At 41.8% G+C, this 20,728-nt stretch overlaps 1 protein-coding gene across 14 annotated transcripts in view; it reads right to left on the bottom strand.

Moving 5' to 3' along the window:
- LOC18443577 (CwfJ-like family protein / zinc finger (CCCH-type) family protein) overlaps positions 1-20,411 on the bottom strand; it is a 78,207-nt gene extending 57,796 nt beyond the window's left edge. For all 14 annotated transcript variants that reach the window (XR_016056025.1, XR_016056024.1, XR_016056023.1 and 11 more), the window contains exons 1-2: positions 20,253-20,411; positions 19,863-20,127 (exon numbers count right to left, since the gene is read on the bottom strand). Coding sequence is in view for 5 of the 14 variants with exons in the window: in XM_088867509.1 (XP_088723635.1) it covers positions 19,863-20,127; positions 20,253-20,327 (340 nt within the window). In the remaining 9 variants the exon portion in view is untranslated. The remainder of the gene's footprint in view (positions 1-19,862; positions 20,128-20,252) is intronic.
- Between the last annotated feature and the right edge of the window lie 317 nt (positions 20,412-20,728).

The raw sequence follows: 20,728 nt of genomic DNA, 5'->3' as shown, positions 1-20,728 counted from the left end.
AATATAGTCGGTGAAGCCTAACACCATCTGCATCCTCTCTCTCTTCTGTGTCCAGCACAATCGGTGAAGCCTAGCACCGATGACATCTTTTCTCTCTCTTCTCCTTCCAACCGAGCTGACGATACCCAACACCGACTGCCTCTTCTCTCTCCTCACTTCTTAAACATAGTCGACAAAGCCTAGCATCGACTGTGTCTGTTTCTCTCTTCTCTTTACAACCCAATCGGCGATGCCTAGCGCCGACTGTGTCTTTCACCCTCTTTTCTCCTTCCTTCTCTCTTCTCTCACACTCTTCTCCTTCTTTCTCTGTTCGTCTCTTTCTTTCTCTTCTCTTTCTTATTCTCGTACTTCTTACTCTCCCTTTATGACTTTCATTCTTTCTGTTATCCTTTCGTTTGATTAAGAAGGGTTGAGATTACCCTCTTATGATGGTCTTATCGTCTAGCCTTAATGTTGTTGTGCCAGAATTTATGTGCCCGCTTTATTGCCACAACAGACTAACAATCATGCCTAGCTAGTCCATATCGGTATTGACATCTAGTAGTAATCATGTGAGCCGGTTTGAGTTGCCGAGCCCATTTTATTACCACGTCAAGCCAATTATTCACCAATTTAGTCATTGTGCTGATCTCCTCGCTTAGTCAAAGTCTTCTCTCCCCCATCTTTCTTCTCTTATTCTTCTCTTCTTCTTTTGAATGTTCACCAAAGAGAAAAAGGTGAGGTCTGACCCACCTGTCTTATACCCTTTACCATATGTGTGTGATTGTAAAAAACAAGAGAATACAGGCCAAAGGAGGCGATTCCGAACCAGTTTTATTACTGGGGGGCTTTCTTCGTGATCTGAGGGCGTCCTTGTGAGCCAACCAGAGTAAGTACTGCACCTTAAATTCCTCTCTCACCGGTTGGTAACACTTGCCCTCGTTCTCAAACGAGGTTCCCGAGAGAGCAATCTTAAAAAGTCCTAGGTCTCCCTGAAACCAAGACGCGTTTCGTCCGATCCTCAAAAGATCGGGAGGGCGAGATCGAGGCACCTAACTAGTGGCGACTACCCTGAAATGGGTCGAGGTACTCTAAGGGGGAAAGGGATGGCAGTTGTAAAGGGGACACCTCCTGCTTATCAATCCGAGACCAGTAATGACTGTGTCTTTTTGGCCACATATTTGGCCTTATTTTTATGCAAGATCGTACTCCCTGGAGGGGCAAATGACATTCGTTCAGACACTTTATATGTAGCCTGTGACACGGCAAGAGGGCTTGAGTATGCCCTTGCTCAACCTGTTTTGTGCAATATATACCATGGCTTAGGGGGCATCTCCTGTGGAAAGGCTTACAAAGGTAAAGACAGAGGGAATGGCATTGTTGGAGGAGAGGCATTCCCTGGGGACTTTAAGACTCCATTCCCCATTAATTATGTATATGGGTGGCTAGGGGCCTATTTCCCTACCACCTATGTCAAGAGTCAGGGCTCAGGAGATAAACTGTGGTCTTGCTTGATGAGGATTGCTGGCCAAAAGCTATCTTTCATAGCCCAGGGCAAGCTCGGGGCTTATTTGAGAATGACTCCTTGAATATGTGGCGGGTCCCATTTCCGGATGGGGGCTTTACCGACCGTGCCTTTATTGATGAACTGGGGAAGGAGCTGGATGACGCTCTTACTACTATTAGGGAACTCATGTTCATCCTGAGCGTTAGAGGGGGAGTTTTACCCCACCGGACTCCTCACAATGCCAGATTGGAGGGGTATTTCCCTCATCGCTTTTCTCATTAGCATGGGCTTGATCAAAGCTACCCCTTCTCCATGCTTTTTGAAAAGTGTCGGGGCAAGGTAAACATGGGGAAGATGGAAGAGCTTGGGACTCTTTGTGAATGCTAATTGCTAGGACATATGCGGATTGCTTGATCCATATGTCTAAAGATGACAAAGATAAGCAAGTATGTGATACCTCACTTCGGCAGAAGGGCCAGAATGGCCGAGGTCTATGCAAACTGGTGGAGAATTACCAGTCTGGGATACTGGAATGAGGATCACCCCTGAAAAGGAGCGAATGGAAACTAGCACCAAGAGACTAGAGAGAGGAGAGTGGTGGATCCTTCAGCTCCTGGTGAGGTCTTTGTTTTGGGGTATCCCTCACACTGGCAAGCTTTCGGGATTCCCTGAGAGATAGCGGTCGATGACACCTCGCCGCAATTCCTCGTCATGAAACAGAGAACTGGGAGCATCTTCGATAAGCTTAGTTCTGTATTTGAATGGAGTGAGGGTCGAAAGGTCCCAAGTCATGAGGGGCATCCCATTCAGGACTTGAATGCGCTGATCGGGATTAGTCCTCATAGTAGACTGGTTGGAGGCCTTTCTTAAGGAGGAAGTTCTGAAGCGGCTGCTCCTCCTCCAACAGAGAGAAAGAAAAGGAAACGATCTGTCCTTACCGGCACTCATGCACCTGCTCAAGTTGGTGGGCATACCCGAAGACATAGAGGTGCCAAACTTCCTGTGATCTCGAAAACAGAAGGTAGCCCTTCCTCCTCTGATCATTTACCAACTCCCCTAGTATCATCTTCTGCACTTTCTCCAACATCTTCTATCTCTCCTGAATTGTTTTCTTCTTCTTTAGAGACTGAAGCAAACGACTCCGATCCTTCTGAGCCCATTATTATTGCTTTGACCGGGAAATGACTCGAGAACTTAGGGAGGTGCCCCTAAGTCCAAGGGTAGTTCCTGAGTCAGATCCAGTTCCCATGGAGACCAGTGAGGCTGAAGGCCCTGAAGCGGCTCCTCTAGGAAGGGAATCTAATGCTAGCGTGGCCTCTGTGCTTCAGGGGTTTAGTGCCCCGACTGAGGCAGGGATGATGATTCAAGAAGAAGGGCCTATGGTTTGTGATGCCTTTGAGTGTTAAGAGGCTGCTGCCCCCTCGAGGGCACAAATAGTGAAGATGAAGGGGTTGAGCTTTCTGTGACCGAGGTTCTGACTGTTGAGGGCACAGGCCAAATGGAAGGAACCATGGCTGAGGCTGGATCGATGATCGACGAAAGCCAAAGGGAAGAGGCAGTTCTTAAACTTACCAATGCTGATGAGGCATTTCAGAGAGGTGAGAAACTAGGGAAGGAAGCTTCTTTAGAGAATGCTGGGACAGAAGTGGAGGCCCCCATGAGCGCAGCAGAAGGCGACGAGGCTAGTAATTAAGAATATAGGCAGGTCAAGGCCGGGGCTGCCTCTAAGTCTGAGGTGCACGATGCTCAAGAGCTTGTCGTTATTTCAGAAGAGCAGGTAGCTCAGATGGCTATCACTTCAACAAGCCTAGTCCTTGAAGCTGAAATCTCTTCAGCACTAACAATCACAACAGCATCATCCAGGCCCATTTTTAGCAAGGTTTCTAGTCTGATTGCAGGCATGCTTCGTGCAAGCCTTCAGGGTTTAAGGGAGCTTCCTTTCAATGAGTTGGGAGAGGCTTCGGCCAAGCTTAAGGAATTTTCTATCACGACTATTGTGGTTAGAAGTGCGCCAAAGGCCTTTCCCATTTTGATGCAACCCTAAATGAGCTGGAGAGCTGACGGTCGAGAATACTGCATCGTGAGGCAGAAATCAGTAGGCTATCCTCATTGGAGGAGTCAATCTTGCGTTGCCACGAGGAGATAGATTCTTGCACTAAGAAGAAGGCCACCATGACTTGCCGTCAGCTGGATCTCAAGAGGAAGGCACAAGGTTGCTACAAGAGGATGATCAAAATAAGAGAGGAGACGCAAATATTTAGGCAGGAATTCGCTGAACTTGAGAAGGAGATGATTCAAAGAAGGGCAATGGAGGCCTCCTTGGCTGCAGATTTGTCCAAACTCGCTCACACCATTGAGTCAAAAACTATGGCAATGGAGGAGGACATTCAAATGGTGGTTGAACTGAAGGAACGTATCCAGGACACCGAGACTTGTCCTGTAACATGCAGAGCTGAGATCAATAAGATAACTGATCATTTTTTAAAATGTCTTTTCTCTTACCGTCACTTGTAAGAAGTATGAACTCATGAATAAAATGCTTCTTTCTCTTCTTCTGGCTGACTTTGCCAAATGATTTCATTCTCCTCTTACTCATGTGTTCTCTTTGGGTTTTAAACGCCTCTCGAAATGTTTTTTTTTTCAAAAGGGGATAATACACTAGGTCTTGTTTAGTCCCATGATGGGCTGTCGTGGCTTGGATAGCTTCGAAATGAGGAGTCATTGAATTTTCTCCTCTAAATGATTGATTGGCCAAGGGATCATAATTCATTTTCCTCATCATTTGGTGAGCCTGTTCACTATAGATAGTCCAATCAGGAGGGGCTTCGGCCTCCATTAGTGGTGCATTCACTTCAAACCCATCATAGTTTTTGGTCGCAGGCACGAACTCCTTGAGTTGAATAATGGGCATGGTGTACACTTGGTCAAGGGAATGGAACGAGTAAAAATGACAGACGGGCATGTTCGCAAAACCATGAGAAAGAGAGTTCTGTGAAAATAAAAACCCAGGCACGATGAAAACTCGAAAGGGAACCGTGAGTAAAAATGGAAGAAAATGGTGGATGTGGCCGAAAGGTCGTGAGTCAAAGAGCCCCGAATAAAAGGAGGCTGGTGAAAGTCATCCCTACAGCTCCACTGCCTAAGTTCAAGGGAAAACCCACAATGGGCACTTGGACCAATAAGCAGGTTGATGCAGCACATGCCTCCTAGGTGGCTTCAGCCCTCATTCTGAAGAAAAATCACTGGTGTTAGGATCCCTTGATATCAGGACCCTAAAATACGAGCTTCAAGAAGAATCTGACCGTTTGAGTTCCTTCATGAAAGGACCCGAAAGTCAAAAGAATCACTAAGGTGGCAAGTCAAGTCCCATGCTAAAGGACCATTGTTTGAACACATTTTTTAGCCCCTTAGTCCCCGATAAAAAATAAAAAGAGAAGCCTGTCGATAAGCCGGAATTACAGTGGAATTCTCGATAATCTCATAATTGTGCCAAAACAAGTCATAATGTTCTTAAGCATTTCAAAAGGCAACTTTCCATGTTTCGTTGCAATCTGACATGTCTAAGGCATTGCAAACAAAGAAACAATTTCAGAAAAATCAGTCTCTAGCACCCTAAAAGGGAACCTATAACTAGAGCTTTATTTTTAGTGAGTCAAATTGCTATTGGACAACTTCCATTGGATCCAGCACGATTGAACACCCCTATGGATCAAGTTTTGGCTTAATCGAACAATCCAGGATAAAGTTATGGGTAAAAAACCAAAAAGGGGTAGGCCGCACACTATTCTTGTGCACTCTACCTGCACCAAATCACCATTAAAGGTGGTTGTTTTTGCAGTCTTGAGCAGTGACTTTCGGGGCCACATCTCACTCGTTTCGAGTCAAATCATGCTCAAATTTTGTGAGTATGTTCGTCTCGTCAGGACAAGCGTTTTGAAATGTGGGACGTCCCCTGATAATGCCCGAACAAGGAGAAAATCTAGAGAGAAGTTGTCGATCCGTGAAGAAAGTTGCAGAAAAATCACCAGCGACATGCCTCGCTCAAGCGGTCAAAACACGACGCTCGTGCAACGGATTGACGAGAGACTAGTTCCATAGTATGCGTAAGGTCTAGGCTTATCTCCAGTCTGAACTTTGCACATGATGAACAGTCTAATTTTTCACACGAAGCCAATAAAATGACTGCAAATTTTGATATCGGAATTCCAAATTCCGGTAAAAACTCCAAAGTTGTGAAATGTTCGTCTAGGCACGAATCGAGCTGCGTTTGTTGCCACGCGATCGTGACAGCATGGTTAGTGTGATTCAATGACGAAATCATAGAAAGACATCAAGAAACAAGCACACTATCAATCCAAAGTTTTCAAGATTCACCCAAATTTCAAGTCGGATGATCGTGGCTTAAAAACACGATCCATGGCTCGAAGTTGGTATCAAATTGATCACCATGCCGAGCCCTACAAGAAAACAATCATCTTTCAAAAAAACGGGCACCAGAGCAACCCTAGATCATCCATGGAAGATCACGCACGTTCTAGGGCTGCAGTAGGGACTGTTTTGAAATTCCATGAATTGTTGGGGTAGGGGCAAAGCAGTCAATTTGCACCCATGTTTATAATTTATTTTAATTCAATTAAATTTTAATTATCATCAATTGAGATAGTTTTTGGGCATCCACACATGTTTGGGCTCAATTCTATAAATACATGCTTAACCTAATTGTAAAAGGCTGGCCAAATTCCCCCTCAAACTTTCAATTGATGAATAAAAGTTTATCTTCTTTGAGTTTGTGGGTGCATCTTGGAGAGAGAGAGAGGAGAGAGAAGAAAAGGGTTAGTAAGGTAGTAAGGTAAGTTTCTCCCCTCGTCTCGTGTTCTCTCTCCTCCTCTCATCTCTATCTCTTTCTCTCTCCTCCTCGTCTCTATCTTCCTCTCTTTTTTTCTTCCTTCTCTCTCTTGCTTCCTCTCTTTTTTCTTTCGTCTTCTTTTCTCGGCTTTTCTCTTCTTCTCTGTGAACATGCATGGCTGTTGCAGAGCCATGCATGTCATCTTCTTCCTTCTCTTTCTTTAACTCACATGATGATGGCGGTGTTGTATGTCCCATTCTCTCTCTTTCTTCTTCTTCTCGATATTTATCTTTGTTCCTCTCTGACTGAATGTGCATGGCAATGACAGTGCCATGCACGAACCCCTCTCTCTCTATTTTCTCTATCTCACACACACGGCGATGGCAACGCCGTGTGCATTTTCTTCTCCATCTTTTTCTCTATCTCACACACATGACGATGGTAACATCGTGTGCGTTTTTTTCTCTATCTTTTTCTCTATCTCACACACACAGCAATGGTAACACCATGTGCATTTTCTTCTCTCTCTTTTCTCTATCTCACACACATGGCGATGACAACGCCATGTGCGTTTTCTTCTCTCTTTTTCTCTATCTCTCACACATGGTGATGGTAATGCTGTGTGAATTTTCTTATCTCTTTTTTTCTATCTCACACACACGGTGATGACAACACCGTGTACATTTTCTTCTCTCTTTCTCTTTATCTCACACACATGGCGATGGCAACACCATGTGCATTTTCTTCTCACTCCTTTTCTCTATCTCACACACACGGCGATGGCAACGTCGTGTGCATTTTCATTTCTCTCTTTTTCTTTATCTCACACACATGGTGATGGCAATGACGTGTGCATTTTCTTCTCTCTCTTCTTCTCTATCTCACACGCGTGATGATGGTAATGTCATGTGCGTTTTCTTCTCTCTTCTTTTTCTTCATCTTCTCCTTCTTTCTTTATTCTCTCTCTACTCTGTCTTTTTCTCTGTCTGAACATGCATGATGATGGAAATGCCACATGCAAGTCTTTCTCTATTTTCTTCTCTCTACTCTATCTTTACTCTCTCCCCTCCAGTCGTTCACAGCGATGCTCATCGTCAGGTATGACGTTCTCAGTCTTCCTTTATCTTCTGGAAATATGCGCAGTGAGCCGAGCCTTAACCCAAGTGGCAGGCTGTGCTTTTGTTTCAATTTCCCCTTTCTCATGAGGTGCACGACGATGCTTATCACCGTGCATGACATTATTTCTCTCTCCTCTTTCTCTGTCATGGATGACGAAAGTCCATCAACATCCAAGTTCTTTCTCTCTCCTCTTTTCTCTATCATAAATGGTGGAAATTCAACATCATCCATATTCTTTCTCTCTCCTCTTTCCTTTATCTTGGACGGCAGAAGTCCATCGTCATCCATGTTCTTTTTCTCTCATCTTCTCTCCATCATGGAAGATGGAAGTCCATCGCAGTCCATGAACTCTCTCTCTTCTTTCTCTCTCTTCTCTCTCTTTTCTTTCTCTCTTCTTTTCTCTCTTCTTTTTCTCTCTTCTCTTCTCTCTCATCTCTTTTCTCTTCTTCTCTCTCTCTTTTTCTCTCTACTTTTCTTATCCCTTATCTCCCTCTTTTTTCTTCTTCTTCCTCTCTCATTTGACTAAGGGACAAGTATAGCACTGTCAGCATAGTCTCGTCATCGAGTACTATTACCGTCATGCCTATCTAAGTTATCGTGCCTGTCTTGCTATCATGTCGAACTAGCCATTGTGCCAGGCTGGTCGGTGTTGGTGTTTTGTCATCGAGTAGTATTGCCGTCATTCCAGTCTCGTTACTGTGCTTGTCTTACTACCACGTCAAGTCAATCATCATGCCAATCTAGCCACTATTCTAGGCTAGTCACCTAGTCAAATGTCTCTTTCTTTTCTTCTTCTTCTCACTTTTTCCTTCTCCTAACTCTCACTTCATCATTTCTTCTCTTTTCTCCTTTGAATATGCACACCCTGTGTATATTCACCCAAAGACAAGGGGGTGTCACACGACCCACTTATCTTGTAAAATTAACTATGTGTGTGTGATTGCAGAAACAGGAGAATACAGGCCAAGGGAAGCGATTCCGAACCAATTGTAGAACTGGGGGGCTTTCTTCGTAATCTAAGAGGGCGCCCACGCGAGCTAGCTCGAGTAAGTGTCGAACCCACCTTAAATTCCTCTCTCATCAGTTGGTATACCTGCCCTCGCTCCTAAGCAAGGTTCCCAAGAGAGCAATCTCAAAATCCCGAGTTCCCCCGAAACCCAAGACACGTGCCGTGAGATTATCTGGATCCGAAGGGCGAGTTCAAGGCACCTAACCAGCTTAGTGACTCCACTAGGAACTTACTACCCCTTCGTCGGATAGTCTTTGTTTAGCTAGTTTTTCCTTTGTTTTTCTGCTTGCACACACCACTTATGGCCTTCGGGTTCTCTAACCTGTTTATCCGAATTGGGGATTTTCTGATCCCCGCATTCATGAACATCTCCCGGGAACAAGTTCCCCGAACTTCTTTCCCAACCTTCCTTTTGAGCAAAGACCTAGTGTTTAGCTCCCAGGTCTTAACCTGGATAGGTGTGAGGAGGGGCTTAAAGGTCCCTAACTCCCCATCTCCTCGTCCTCGTGGAACTTCCATCAGGGCACCCTGTATTGGTAGCACGTCTGCTGCCACTCACAGCATGCACCCAGTCACCGGCAAGTCACTTGTCGGTCGTATTGCTGAGGTATGTCGGAAGGCCGCCCAGTCCCTTTTTGCAAAAGGTAAGGAAGTTGTCATTGCTTCTGTCGGTCTCCATAAGGCTTCCCCCCACATTCCTGCACCACCACGAGTCTCTATGTTTAGAGGCTCAACACAACGAGGAGGAGACCCTGCGGCCTCCACCTCACGTACACAGGTCATCCACTCGAGTCACACCTTGAGGCAGCCCTTGTGCTACCACGAGTAAGCATTCAGGATCAAGCCTCCTTGGGTCGAAACTTGTACGCATGCATATTCATCTCACTGCTCGGGGCAACGTCGTTGTTGCGCCAACCCAAGCACACGGGAGACGACCCCTTCCTTGAAGGTTTTCCCTAAGAGTACCATCATCAGCCAGCCTCATCAGATCCGCTATGATTCTGGAGCCCACAAAAGAGCTCGGGGCAAAGGCCTGATGGTTGATGAAGTTCTTCAACTTCCGAGGCAGTAGCCCAAACTGGCCCTCATCCAAGGTCCACATTCGCTACCCCATCTAATGGATACCGCCCTCTCATGCTCTAAGAAGGCAGGCCAACCTTGACCCCAGTCTCAGTTCTGGAGAGAGGTTTATCGCAGTCTAAAGCTCAAGCAAGATAAAGGACTGCATATTCTGATTAAGGAGCTGACCAAAAAAGCCGGGGCATCCTGCTCCAAGGTTCTCCTCCCTCAAAATCCCTTCTACCCTCGTCGAATCACAGAGACTAAAGAAGTGCGGGAATCCTTCACCGTGGTCAGAGTCATAGAAGACGACTTGACCACCCAGCAGCCATGGTCCCAAGACCCATCAAGAGCCGGTTCTCACACGGTCTGCATATAAGACTCGAGTCTAGTCAGGGCATGCTAATCCCTTACCGATCGATCTGCCACATGCGACCCGTTAAGCTCGGAAGCCCTCAAATGCACCTAAGGCTGACCTCCCTAGAGAAACAGTCAGCATAATGGTGGTAAACGAACCTGGAGACTCGCAGGAAGAGCGCATGAGTAAATTCGAAGACATGGTGCGTGCAATGATGAAGAAGATTGATAGCATAGATGCCGTGCGACACTCGACTAACCATGAGGTCAACTCCCATCACTCAGGAGATGCACCAAGGTAGCCTCTTTCCCCTGTCTCACAGGGTAATTTTGTCCCTCACCTCATCTCACAGGTAGACATCGATGCTACTATGGTGACTCACAGCCTAAAGAGCAGACAAATCCCGAAAATGTAGGGTGCAATGCTTTATCAAAAGTCGTACCCTTCATACATTGATCAGGTGTCGTTTCCCTCACACTACAAGAAAGGGATGTTTCCCTTGTTCAACGGTAACACATCCCTGCACCAGCATATCGCCCACTTCCAAGCGGCATGTCGAGAGACAACAACTGACGAGAGACTCCTACTCCATGAGTTCATTGAAACCCTTGATGGCTCGGCTTTTCAGTGGTATGCTCGGCTTCCCCCAAACTGAGTACATACTTGGAAGGAAATGGAGAAACTGTTCTATCAACGCTTCTATGAGGTTGAGAGAGAGGTTCAAACCATCGAGCTTCTCACCTTGACCCAAGATCCAGATGAACCTGTAGATCAATTCATAGCAAGGTTAAGAGATTTGGTCACTCGACATCCCAATCCCATGCTTGAGAAGGAAGCAATTCAAACCTGTGTGAGAAACCTACGATCTCGTCCTCTAGATCCTTACCAGTACCGACTAGCTAAGCACGATGGTTAGTCTGTTGTGAAAATAAACTGAGCTAAGTAATCTTGGCACAACAACATTAAGGCTAAACGACAGGATTACCATGAGAGGCTAACCTCAATCCCTCTTAGTCGAAGGAAAGAATAACAAAATGATGGTTATGAGGAAAGAATAAGAAATGAAATAAGAGAAGAAGGGAGCAAAAGGAAGGAGGGAGGAGAAAGGAAGAGAAAAGTATGAAAGGCGAGAGAATAAAAGAGAGAGATGGAAGGAAGACACAGTTGATGCTAGGCATTGCCGACTGTGTTAGAAGGAATAGAGAGAAAATGCAGTCGGTGTTAGGCTTCACCAACTTAACAAAATTAATTTTTTAATATCCTAAGTTTTTTTTGTAGTAGCACAGAAACTCTCCCTAACCCATGTGAGGTCAGGAAGCAAGGGGTTTGTTTTGGATTGGGTAGAAAGGGGTTAGTTTTGGATTGGGTGTCCTAATTATACTAGGCTATATGGCAGCACGGTATTTGGGGTAGATCAGTAATACAAGGTCTCAATGAAGTACATTTATGGTTACGGCCAATGGTTTAAAAAACGGATCGGTGACCCGGATCGGGCTTCCAAAAAAACGATCCGGATCGGCGAATCGGCGATCCGGATCGGGAATCGGGTGAATCGGTCATAATAAAGTTTAAAAAAAATTCGAAAAAATTATTAAAATTCATTATAAATATTGGTTTTCAGGAATTCAATAAAAAATGAGGGTACTCCATTAAGAATTTTCATGTTTTTGAATGAATATGCGAATATTGATATGTTCTTTCCCTGCATGAACCGCCATTCAGCATTTAATTTACAGTATTTTGTGCTCATCCCTACACTGTTGCTGTTGGGACTCGATATGTGAATAATATGGCTGGGATAGGGTGGCCTCAGAATCATCATCTCTCTCGTTTTCTCTTTGAATAATATAGATTAAAAAAAAAAAAAACAAATTTTCAAAAAAATCGATCATGGATTAAAAAAAAATCACAAATTTTAAAAAAATTCTATCATGGATTACAAAAAAAAATTCGATCCTGGATTAAACAAAAAAAATCACAAATTTTTAAAAAATTCAATCATGGATTACATAAAGTTCGATCATGGATTACATAAAATTCGATCATGGATTACAAAAAAAAACAAACAAAAAAAACAAAAAATTCAATCGTGGATTACAAAAAAAGAAAAAAATAGTTCGATCATGGATTACAAAAAATTCAATCATGGATTACAAAAAACTCTATCATGGGTTACAAAAAAAGTAAAAAACAAAAAATTCAATCATGGATTAAAAAAAAACAAACAAACATTTTGATCATGGATTACAAAAAAAAAACAAACATTTCGATCATGTATTACAAAACATTCGATCATGGATTACAAAAAATTCTGTCATGGGTTACAAAAAAAAAAAAAAAAAAAAAAATTCGATCATGGATTACAAGAAAAGAAAACAAACATTTCGATCATGGATTACAAAAAATTCTATTATGGGTTACAAAAAACCAAAAAATTCGATCATGGATTACAAAAAAACAAAAACAATTCGATCATGGATTACAAAAAAATCTATCATGGATTACCAAAAAAAAAAAAAAAAAATAATAATAATAATAATAATAATAATAATAATAATAATAATAATTCCGTACGGAATCGCCGATTCACTGTTCGGACTCGCCGATTCCGTACAGTGAATCGGCGATTCACTGTACAGAATCGTCCGGTTCTCTCTAGAACCGGACGATTTCCGATTTTTTGGCGATCCGGTTCCTTTTTCACTATTTCCGAGTCGAACCGGGCGAGTCCGGTTCGACTCGGCGTTTTTAAAACGCTGGTTACGGCTACAGGGAAGGGTTTATTGGGTTCTGACAACATTTAGGAAAGGTTTTAAGGTTTCTAGAGAGATTACACCGTCTAGAATTCCTAATTTATCAAGATACAAGAATGAAAGGAAGCTAACTTGGGTTGGTTGGGATACAAAAGACTAAGAATGTACCGCATATAGGTAAGTAAGGTTTGTTGGGGGTCAATTGTCCTAGGGTTTTGAAGAGCTTTTGAGATGACAAAGGGGTGCTTTCTAAGGGTTTTGGTGCAATGGTGTGATAGAAGGACAGAAGGACAGAAAACGAGTGAAATAATGCAAGAAAAGAAAGAAAAAGAAAAACTTCAATTGGACAAGGAAACATCATCTTATGGGAGGACTGCAATTGTTTAAGCATCAACACCAACCCAAAAACCAGGAATTACGAAATCAAGTCTCAAGACCATGGAAGGAGGCAGCGACACCAAATGATGGAATTAATACCAAAGGGAACTTCATTATCAACTCAATTTAATCTAGCCTAGGGTCTGACATGGTATTTATAAGGGTATGAATCCCTCTTTCTTTGACTTGACGCGGGTGGTCGGGGTGGCAAGGTGCCACAAGGTAATGTATGGAGTTTCATTCCTACCACTAAAATACTAGACGAACAAAAAAAAGGATTCCTCCAGAATTAGGTACTTAGTTCCTTTTATAATTTTAAGAAACTAAACCCTTATATGGAAAGACTCTTCTCTAGAACTGATTAACAAAATAAGAAACTAACATCAATTTGAAAATTTGGAAAGAAGAAAATCTTTAAAAAGCATTCCCTCTTTCCTGATTAAACTAAATAGACCTAATTAATGTCAAAATCCTAATTGAATTTCTCAACAGGCTTTTGACAATGATTGGAGATTGAAACCTTCTAATTAAGGGAAAAATATAGCAATACTAGTCGTAGATCTCAAAATTTTGAGATTTCATTCAAATAAAACAGGACATAAAGGTGAAAAATTACGTCTTTTTAAAGCTGACTGCATCATTCTCCTCTAGTTAAAAGGAATTCAACTCTCCTGATTTTGTTGAAATGTTAGTTCTTTCTTGGCCTTTCCACTTGACAAAGAACTAATGTTAATTGAAGTAATTTGGTGACGCTTGAAATTTGATGTGCTTGTAGAGTATGCAATAGAGGTGGTGGAAGGTGCAAGGGATTTTGGCATTGAAGTCGATTTTCCACACATCAGAAATATGTTGGATTAAGTCCACAATCAAGAGTTTTTCCAAAAGGCGTTTATCTCTATTTCTCTTTCATTAAGTTATTAGGACCTACATGTTTTATTTTCAATTTGTATGGCAATATTACCATTTTTCTACTTTCATTACTGTGAAAGCGATTTGAGAGGTGCAAGAGACCTAATTGGACTCTAACGTCACTCCCCCTTCTTCTCCGCCTTTTATTTTCATCTCTCTCTCTCTCTCTCTCTCTCTCTCTCTTCTTTGACACGGTATCAGAGCATCAATCCTTTCATCCCTCTTGCTCTTCATCCTTTCTTCCCTCTTGCCCTTCTCCTCTACCCTAAATATTTTTCTCAATTCCTGGATAGTTTTTTTACCGAAACCTAGAATCGATTCTTGGAATGTGTAATTCAAAAAATTAGGGCTACTTCATAGGGTTGTTTCATAGGGTTTTGTACACAGAAACCCATGTGGATCTATGTTTAGTGTGGTGATGCTATTGTTTGTGTGAATCCTCTTTAAGGTCGAGTTCCATAGAGAAACCATTGCCTAGTTTCAAGGTTTGTGGGCAACTATGAATCATTTGCCAAAGTTTTCTCTCAAAAACTTTAGATGCTTTGTGTGTATAAATGCTCCCTTAGTCTACTCAAAGAGTGGCAACATGGTGACGCTCAAATTTGGATACTCTGTGGTCTAGCCCAAGTTTATTCAAGTATGAGAAAGTGGCTTAGATCTGAATGATAAGTATCTCTCTCTCTCTCTTCTTTCAAAGTCGTTCCTAGCATTACACTAGGCTTGGCGTGGTGATTGTATTCGGTTGATCCCGGTTGTCTCCTTTATCTTTCATTTCACACAATCATGGATAAGGAAATTAAACCCAGAACCTACAGCTTTCCTGAACATGTGGGGACAAAAATTACTTCAGAAAAATTAAAAGAGTTCAATTATGTTGTATGGGCTTAATCTGTTAAGGTATACCTTGGTGCTGGGGGAAAATTGAATCTGATAGTAGGTATGAAGAGTGGATGAGACAGAACTATGTTATCACGAGTTCATGACTTGGTTATAAAGTAGTATGGAACCTCAGGAAATGGAGGTTTTGACTTGGTAGTGAAGTACTATGGAGCCTCAGGAAATGCAGGTTTGTCGACACTGCTAAAGAAATTTAGGATACTTTGAAAGAAACATATTCGCCATATAAGAATATCTCTCAGATATATGAACTGCTTAAGAAAATGTTCTGATTGCAATAGGGTAATAAGAGTGTGACTGCATGTTCTAGTGCCCTTAGAGATGTGGGAAAAGTTGAATCTAAATCAGCCTACATTTGGTGACGAGGAATAACAGAGGAAGAAGCGTGAAGAATTTAAAGTTACCAAATTTTTACTAGGCCTCAATCCTAAGTAACATTGTGTTAATGGACAAATTTTTGCAAGCAATGAGCTACTGCCCCTTAATAATGCATATGCACGCATTCAATATGTCAATATATTTATCTATCCTACGCCTTCTTCTAACTTGAGTTTTACTGATGGATCAGCATTGAATATATTTGCGGGGAGAGATGATGGAGATGGAGGTAGAGGTCAGGGGTGTGGTCCTGCTTAGGGAGAAGCCACAATAGAAGCAATGGAGGCAAGAGTCGTAGAACTCAAAGTGTATGCTTATGCATACAAATCATATGGTTGATAAGTTTTGAGATAAGGTTGATAAGCGTGCTTGGGAAAATCAGGCTTGTTATACATCTGAGGATGATAACTTCAACAATAGTAAAATTATGTTGGTGATTCTGTTGTGCTTTCAATAGAAGAATGTAATAAACTTGTTAAACTTATCCACCCTTTCACGTCCACTATGACCCTTGTTAACTCGGATATTTACGTGCTTCTTGCATCTCAAAAACTTGCTCCATAAGGTTAGGAGCTGCCGACCACATGACTAGTGAATCCTCTGCTTTTTGTACATCTAGATAAGTGTGTTCCCAATTCCTCTATTACATTTTGTATATCCAAAATTCTAAAAGATGAGATACGTAGAAGATCCCTTTCTAGGATCTTAGGATCGAGCTTCTGGAATGAATCACCAACTAAAGTAGGTGATCCCGGTAACTATGAGGCATCCAGATGCCAAACCATTGTGTGATGTGTCTACAAGATTAAACTATCACCATCTCTTTATGCACTATGGGTCTCTTTATGCACTATGGGTGGCCTCCGTAAAATGGTTCAACCACCTCCATGCTTTCGAGTGACATTGGGTCATCCCGACATCAATCCCCCAACTCTTTACTGTCTTCCTAACTGCGAGCTTCCCCAGAATAGGTGGATTCCAAAAGAAGGCCCCAGTAATGGCTACCTTATGGATTTTTTGGAAGGAGAGAAATTCCATGATCTTTCAAGCACAAGTAACCTTGTATCAACCGTTCAAGATGACATCAAAGCTGAGACAATCCTTTGCACTGAGGGTTTTAAAGGCCAAAGGGATTTAGGAACCTCTAACTTCATCAATCATTGAGATGGCATCCCTTACCTCAAATCAGACACACGGTCCGGGCCTCTCCTTCCATAGGGTCCCCAAATTAAACATGGACGGCTGCTCCCCTAAGAAACCCAATCGGTCAGGCTCTGGGGGTATTCGAAAGAGCACCCGATTCTTTCCTTCTCAGGATTTATTGGTCACACCGGATCCACAATGGTAGAGACGATTACTCTTTTAGAAGGCCTCAAGTGTACTCAGCAAGCCAATATCCATATAACCCACTTTATCATTGCAGGTGAGTGGGTGGCTCTAGAAATGTCATTGCATGGGCTTCAAGATGTGCTAAAAGCTCATGCCGATTAGGGCACCTCTATGATAATATGCACCTTTTATGTTACACTTTACAAGTCAGTTTCAGAAACATACTAAGAAAGGCCAATAATTTGACTGATGGTTGTTGTGCTTTCAATTGAAGAATGTAATAAACTTGTTAAAACAGTATAGCAGCCTACCATCCACCCTTCCACTTCCACTATGACCCTTGCTAACTCGGGTATTTATGTGCTCCTTGCATCTCAAAAAATTACTCCTTAAGGTTGGGAGCCTCCAACCACATGACAAGTGAGTCCTCTATTTTTGTATTTTTAAATCATCGCATTCCCAATTCCTCTATTACTTTTTGTATATCCAAAATTCTAAAAAATGAGATACATAGAAGATCCCTTTCTGGGATCTTATGATCGGGCTTCTGGAATGGACCACCAACTAATGAGTGATCCCGGTAACTATGAGGCATCCAATTGACAAACCATTGTGTGATGTGTCTACAAGAAGAAACTGTCACTATCTCATTATGCCTTATGGGGTGGCCTCCGTAGAATGGTCAAACCTCCTCCAAGATTTCGAGTGACATTGGGTCATCCTAGCATTAGTCCCCCAACTCTTCATCATCTTCCTAACTGCAATCTTCTCCAGAATAGGTGAATTCCAAAAGAAGGCCCCAATAACGACTATCTTATGGGTTATTTGGAAGGAGAGAAATTCCATGAACTTTCAAGCACAAGTATCCTTGTAACAACCATTTACGATGACATCAAAGCTAAGACAATCCTTTGGGTTTTAAAGGCTAAAGGAATTTGGAAACCTCTAACTTCCTCGATCATTGAGAAGGCATCCCTCACCCCAAATCAGATACACAGTCCAAGCGTATCCTTCCATAGGGTCCTCAAATTAAACATGGTCGGCTGCTCCCCAAGGAAACCCAGTCAGTCAGGCTCCAGATGTATCCTAAGCGCCCTATTCTCTCTTTCTCAGGATTTATTGGTCGCACCGAATCCACCATGGTAGAGACTATTACACTTTTAGAAGGCCTCAAATGTATTCAGCAAGCCAATATCCTTATAACCCACCTTATCATTGCAGGTGAGTGGGTGACTCTAGAAATGTCTTAGCATGGGCTTCAAAAAGTGTTCAAAACCCATGGAGATTGGGGGTACCTTTATGACAATATACGCCTTTTATGTCATTGCATGGGCTTCAAAAAGTGCTCAAAGCCCATGGTGACTAGGGTACCGTTATGAAATATCACCTTGTATGTCAGACTTTACAAGTCAGTTTCAGAAACATACTAAAGAGAGGCCAACCATTTGACTGATGGCCTGGAGAAGGAAGGGGCAGCAAGTGCACCTGCATCACAAAGCTCCCCTTCCTAGCTTCAAGACATTGGTTTGTGGAGTCACTTAGTTTGTGGGTTAGAGAGAGAGCTAGATTTGTGGAGTTAGAGAGAGCTAGTTTTGAGGCTAGGGGAGAGAATGAAACTAAAGTTGTGAATTAGAGAAGGAGAAAAAGATAGTTTTGTAAAAGGAGAAAAAGATAGTTTTGTAGCCAAGAGGGAGAGAATAAAGTTCTATATATGATTATTGATAGTTTATGGAATGCATATAGGCTGGGAACACTATATCGATTGTATAATTTAAAAGTAAAATAGTTTATAACTTGTAAGTTGGGTTTTTATTGGCTAGCTAATCAATATTACTTGGATATAAATTCAAACAGGTCGAGTTAGGCCTATGAGTCACGCCGGACCATGATTCCATTGCCCAGGATTGGTGCAACCCTGCGACCGAACTGGAATTCAAGACAAGGCCCAAGCACTAGGCCAAATTTAGTGGCGTCAGCCCGAGCTTTATAGGGATGGTTGCCAGTCCTAGTTTGAATCCCCATTTATTTGACTAAGCCTAGGACTCGAGCTATCCTTATTAGGGATGGTTGCCAATCGTAGTTTAAATCCCCATTTATTTGACTAAGCTTGGGACTCATACTATCTTCATTTTCCTAAACTTCCTAGGCTTCTCGATTGTTTCAATACTCAAGCTATCTTTATTTTCCTAGACTTCCAAGGCTTCCAGATTGTTTCAAATCAACTTATATATTATTTTAAAACTTCTTCATAAAACATTTTAGGTAGGGCTGGGCCTATGGGCCGAGCTTCAACATGGACCCTGGCACAAGCCAACCCCAGGCCTAGCATGCTGGACAAAGTTCGTGGCCAGCCCAAGCTTTATGAAGCTGGTTTGGTCGGGCTAGCCTGCCTTACCTATACTAGCCAAAATCCCTATTTATTTCATTTAACTTAGTCTTCAACTTATTTCCCAAACTTCATAGGCTTGTAGACTCTCTATATTTTCCAAAACTTCTTAGGCTTCCATAATCTTTAAATTAACTAGTTCATTCATAGTTTTATCCCTTTAAAGAAACTAGACTCTTACAAACCATGGAAAGTGTATTTTCTATAGCTTTTAAAGTTTAAACAAAAATAATAAGCTATCCTTGCAAATATGAAAGAGGAACAACATTCTAAAAGCTAAAACGGATTCTGACTTTCCTAAGTAAATCACATGACCTATTTATATGAATATTAGTATTTGAATTTTTCAACATGCTTTCAACCATGATTTGCTCAAGACAACGGATTTAGGGTAAACTGAAAACTTCTGGGAGAAAGTTTTTATTTGATATTTGAATCAATATCAGGGTGAAAAATTACACCCTCCAAACTGAATGTGCTACATGAACCCCTTGGAAAACAAACAAGAAAACAATTTGGGGGTCCACCATAGTAAAACTGATTAATTCAAGATACAATCACCAAGAAACAAGTAGATGAAATTCAAGAATATTATATTCAAGTGCAATTACAACCCGTTATAGAATGGACCCGGTTTCTATGCAGCCAAGCCCGCATATGTAGAAAGGAGGGTCTCTTAAAAAATCTATTTTTGAGATGGATTTTAAGACTTAAATTTTAAGGACATGTAATCTCTAACATGGAGATCATGAATATGAAGAAATAAATAAATTTTTAAAACTAAAAATAATAATTCTAATAAGAAAACATTTGAACCGTTATTTTCCCTTGTTTTTAGATGGAACCCCTACTTGCATCCATCTTTTATCCATTTTTAAGATGGATGCTTTACACTTCCTGGACCGCATTTCTACGTACCATGAAAGAATTTTCCTCATAGAATTCACATACATACCATGAAGGTTAAATCTCCCACTCCCCTTTAGCCAGAAAAGGTTTTCACAAATCTTTATCCCATCAGTTTTAAATCCATATTGGGAACCAGCAGATGACAAGAGCTTCAAGGCACCAGCTCCATAATCACCAATGAAATAGGTGGGAATTGGAACTGGTTCATCCCCACGTATATAACGCATCATCTCATCGACTTCTTCAGCGTTGTTGGGGAAGAACTGACCCACACAGAACAGGGCATCGAAAGGGCCATTAGACTTGCTCACCTGTGAGTATGGCGAAGCAAGTAACAGTGAGAAGCAGTATGAGTACAAAAGGGGGATGGGAGAAAAGGAATGGTAGAAGAGTGAGAAGAAGAAGAGATAGAAGTAAAAAGGGCTTTGGAGCTTACAGATGTGACTCGCTTGAAGACGATATTGAAGCGGCCTAAGACGTCGCCGCATAGAAGGATTCTGGGTGGTGCCATTATTGATTCTTAAACAACAATAAGGAGGAGAGAAGAGATGTTGCAGAGCGATGACGAAAAGTAGGGCATCCACCATGCAAGTTTGAGTTGTCTATACTCGTGCCTCACTCTTTTAAACATTGGATGATTTGTATTCAATCTTGAGATTTTATTTTTTGAAAAATGTTTATAAAAGGTTGAGCCCCTAAACAATCAGGTACATCTCGAAATTTTACTAGAGATTATTTCAGTGCCTCAAGTTCGATCATCTGATTGACCTCAACATGCAATATGAGAAAAAAAATTATTTTTAATTTAAAAAATAGTACATCTGGTAATGTATTATCTAAATGAAGATAAAAATAAATTCCCAAATTGTTGTAAAGATTGATTATATTGAAATAAAATATTTTGGTCATCGA

Source organism: Amborella trichopoda, chromosome 5 (genome assembly GCF_054954075.1).
Source record: "Amborella trichopoda isolate Santa Cruz 75 chromosome 5, AtrichopodaSantaCruz75HAP2 v2.0, whole genome shotgun sequence".
In the NCBI taxonomy this organism is placed as follows: Eukaryota; Viridiplantae; Streptophyta; class Magnoliopsida; order Amborellales; family Amborellaceae; genus Amborella; species Amborella trichopoda.
This window is presented reverse-complemented; position numbering and strand designations above follow the sequence as displayed.